Here is a 3,906-nt window from a genome sequence, read left to right as displayed (position 1 = left end):
CAATTGCAATAGTAGTTGTGAGACATGAGAACACAGATACATGGGATTGGTTCGTTAATAGGCTGTTGCAGGACATTAGAGCTAAAGGGAAGCTGACATTCATAAGTGATAGGCAGAAGGTAAGTTGTTTTGTAATAATTGAGATTGCTAACTGTTTTAATTTCTGCTATAATGTGAATTACTAACTGTGTTTTGTTTTGACACACTAGGGTTTGGTCAATGTATTGCAATCATTAGAATCACAACATGAGCATCAATTCTGTGTATGCCATCTTTACAGCAACATCAGTAAGAGGTACTCTGGACTCCAGTTAAAGGAGCTACTATTTTTGTAATGTTTCTATGTTTTGTAATTGATATGTACTGAACCTTGATATTGTTGTCTTCTTATTATGATTTTAGATATTCTGACGAAGTTGTTAGTATGGTTTGTGTATGGATGTGGACAATTTGTTAGGTCTTTTTTAGTTGAAGGACCAAAAGTATTACATTTTGATAGTTTAAGGACAAAACGTTGTGATTTAACAAAATTTGCCAATTGAGATTTTTTCAGTATGCCAACTAGGCACCACGTTGGCTTTTTTCAGCGTCAATCAGACTTCTAGTATAAAATCGGTACTTTTGGATAGTTCGAGGACGATTTTCGTACCAAAAAAAAATTAGGAACGAAATTGAAACCTGGAATATAGTTCAAAGATGAAATGTGTATTTTTGCCAATATAGCAAGTACGCGTACAGACTCTGGTGACAGGATACAGACTTGGTTACTCTTCCGCCGTTGATTCCTTTAACCAACCCAATCTGGATATTCTGCTTTGACCCCTTAACAGCCATGTTTCGGCCCAAAACCGAGCTCGCGAAGTCGATCATGTCCTCGATAGAGGCTACGCAGCGCTCGGTTTCGCCGACGCTTGGAACTCTCTCACACTCGCTCAAAGCATCTTTGATTATGGTTTCCATGGTTGAGTTGTCACTCGATTTGCTTGATTTCGCCAACCTTGGAAGTTGAGAATGGTAATTTTGAGACAATTGTCCGGGGCAAAAATGATTTTTCCGGCATTTTATCTCTAATGTCCGGCATAGGCATCACTGTACCCTCCTTGAGCATCGATTCTCTGAAAAATTTGCCCGGTTCAACCCTCTTATTGACCAAACTACCACTCAGCTTCTTTGCGGCTTGCTCGGAGTTGGCATCAGTATATTGTTTAACCATTGAGTGTTGTTTAGTCTGGATATAGATTTCGACAGGGTTTAGGTGGTAATTGAGTGTTTGATTGTAGGTTGGTGAGTGAAGATTGTGGAATCTTGATGTGATTCCGGTCTTTTAAACATAAAATGAATGATTTACAAGTACACTTAACATTTTATTAGGGACAATGACAAAGCTCGTGAACCCATCGATGGCTTGGCACCATCATCGAAAACTCTATGTTGCTACGTTTTGTAATAAAATTGACACCAACACGGGACAACTAGTTCTAGTTTGATGGATAAAATCATAAAACTATATCACTACTCTGTTTTTTAAACATAAAGTGATATTGACGTTTACAAACTTGTTCTTATTAATGGAGCATTTCCAACGGGGTAATCAAATCTAATAATTGTCATTTTGGTTACCCAATCTAACCAATAGAGTTTCCAACGAAGAAACTAAGTGGGGATGCAAATTTGATGATCCAGAGAAAAAGTTGTTCTCTAGGACATATGGACAATAGGACATTGCATTTATATTTCATAGATAATTTTATATTAATCTCATACATGTAAATGATATTCCATAACATTTAATTTTATTGCTAAAATTATTTATGCTTACTTGAGAGTTGTTCATCGATAATATCATTTAAGGTAGTTGTGCTATTGTAAATAGCTCTAAAAAACATTTATGGGGATGTTGCTCTCGGACCCCACAAAAGTCTTTTGAGTAGATCAATGTGATATTATTTTAGAATTAACCCATCGCAACATTACTTCATGCCTCCGCCTGTGTTGAATTCAAGAAAACAACATCTTCAACCTCTCATGTACTCTTGAAGCGTCTATACCAATTCTAGGGATTATAGCCTGCATTTTAAAAGACAATGTATATATATATGTTTGCATTGCATATATGATTATAAGTGATCGAAGAAAACCAATTGAAGATGCACAATACCTGTGAATGGATGGTATAGAAAACCCTGTCACCCTCTTTGTGGCATGTAGAAGTGATGATGACTGCTCCTTCTTCCTCAAGAACCCTAATAACTTCAGTCAACTTAAACATGTCATCTGAACCACAAATCAAGTTCACTTCCAAAGTAGACTCAAATGCTCCAACTTCAACGATGGGTACTGATCCTGACGATGATGTAACGTTTGCAGCCAATAATTGATATTGATCACTTGTTATGGAAACCTCTTCACCTGTCAAAATTGCTTCTTTTCTTTGGTGTAGTTGTTTAACTCTCGAATCCAAGCCCTTTATGTAATCCGTGGCCCTGTCCACCAACTCCGGCACCGACACCTACAACAACAAATATAACAATTAGTCTTCCTCTTTGTGTCAATGTTTATTTGTGTGCTTGAGTAGAGAGGGAGGACCTGAGAAGAGTTGAGAGCAATGAGTGAGGAGAGATTGGAGTAAAGAACCCTCATGTGCATTCTTCGGTTTTTCTCAATCAAACTTCGATCATGTCTTGATGCACTACTACTACTATTGTTTCGTGGCATGATTATTAATAATTTTATTTGTTTCTCTATACGTATGGACTGTGTATATATATATATATATATATTACACAAACGAAAATTTCGATGACCCGGAAACCATTTTGGTCTTGGTTTTGAATTGCGGCAGACACCGACCATATGCAGTATTTATATCATAAATAGACTCCTACAACATGGACAATCACACAATTCTAACTTCTTGGATTTATATTAACAATATTCAAGTCTGCATTAATTAAGACTCTTCTCAGGATATTTTGATTTAATTAGCATAAAAAACTACATTGCTAAAACAACGTTCCAATAAATCCCATCAATATCCATCCCAAAAGTACCCCAGCAATATGTGACACTCATGACGCAGGCGGAAACAACAAAGATCAAATGAACATTTAATCGACAAGAGAACACTAGAATCCACCAGATTTCAAAGAAAACTATTTAGGGTTTCAATATATTTCTCAAAATCAAAGTTAACGATCACTAGGGCGGCTACAACCCTAAAAGGATGAAAAATACAAAACATAAAATTACTACAATATCCCTGAAACATAAAGCGGTTCATTTAGCACCTAGTTATGATCACCACGTCAATCCGAGTCACCCGGTCAAATTTCGTACAACTTTGACAATATGTTGATTTTCAAGCCTACTAAGCGATTTTATTATAAATATAGTAAACTAGTCCTACATCAACTCACCACACCTAATGAATGAGTGTCACACACTATTAGGATATTTTTGTGATGGATGTCACTGACATCTTTTATCATGTTCCTAAAAACTAACATATATATTTTTTTTAAAAGTTATTTCTTCTTAAAGAATATAAGAGAAATTGATTTGTCATTCATGATGTCATTATTACACTTTACTCTGCAACCTTAATTTTTAGGTGGATCTCATGCTTAAAATAACAATACTTTATAATTTTTAGTGGGACCCACACAAAAAAAAATATTTTAAAAAAACGTTTCTCGAAGTTTGTTCTTTTGGAGTGTTAATCTTAATTTTGTGTTTGATGGGGCAGGTTGGGAAAGCGGGCCCACAATTGGGCCCACCCCACCAAACTGGCCGTCCTATGCAAGTCCTAAAGTCGTGTATCGTCACGTCAAAAATATATTGATCAAGTCTTGAGTGTTGAAATAATTAATATTGTTATAGGCCGCAATGTAAACAATGGAATCATAT

The 3,906-nt window shown here is 35.9% G+C and overlaps 1 protein-coding gene across 1 annotated transcript; it reads right to left on the bottom strand.

The window, feature by feature from the left end:
* Nucleotides 1–1,821: 1,821 nt before the first annotated feature.
* On the bottom strand, nucleotides 1,822–2,708 carry LOC119999399 (transcription factor bHLH167-like). The gene is made up of 3 exons (XM_038846936.1): nucleotides 2,587–2,708; nucleotides 2,159–2,509; nucleotides 1,822–2,067 (listed from the first exon to the last, which is right to left on the bottom strand). Exons 1-3 carry the CDS (start codon nucleotides 2,644–2,646, stop codon nucleotides 1,999–2,001), a joined length of 480 nt encoding a protein of 159 aa, XP_038702864.1. The 5' UTR covers nucleotides 2,647–2,708; the 3' UTR covers nucleotides 1,822–1,998.
* Nucleotides 2,709–3,906: the final 1,198 nt, after the last annotated feature.

Source organism: Tripterygium wilfordii, chromosome 6 (assembly GCF_013401445.1).
Source record: "Tripterygium wilfordii isolate XIE 37 chromosome 6, ASM1340144v1, whole genome shotgun sequence".
NCBI classification, from domain to species: domain Eukaryota; kingdom Viridiplantae; phylum Streptophyta; class Magnoliopsida; order Celastrales; family Celastraceae; genus Tripterygium; species Tripterygium wilfordii.
Note: the sequence above shows the minus strand (reverse complement) of the source record. Positions and strands in the feature narration are given on the sequence as shown.

Bases quoted from the DNA above. Each gene is read 5' to 3' on its own strand.
- LOC119999399 (XM_038846936.1), bottom strand. From the start codon at position 2,646: ATGCACATGAGGGTTCTTTACTCCAATCTCTCCTCACTCATTGCTCTC. The intron at 2,510-2,586 runs GTCCTCCCTCTC...TTGTTGTTGTAG, and splicing joins TTGCTCTCAACTCTTCTCAG to GTGTCGGTGCCGGAGTTGGT. The intron at 2,068-2,158 runs GTATTGTGCATC...TTTAAAATGCAG, and splicing joins TCTATACCATCCATTCACAG to GCTATAATCCCTAGAATTGG.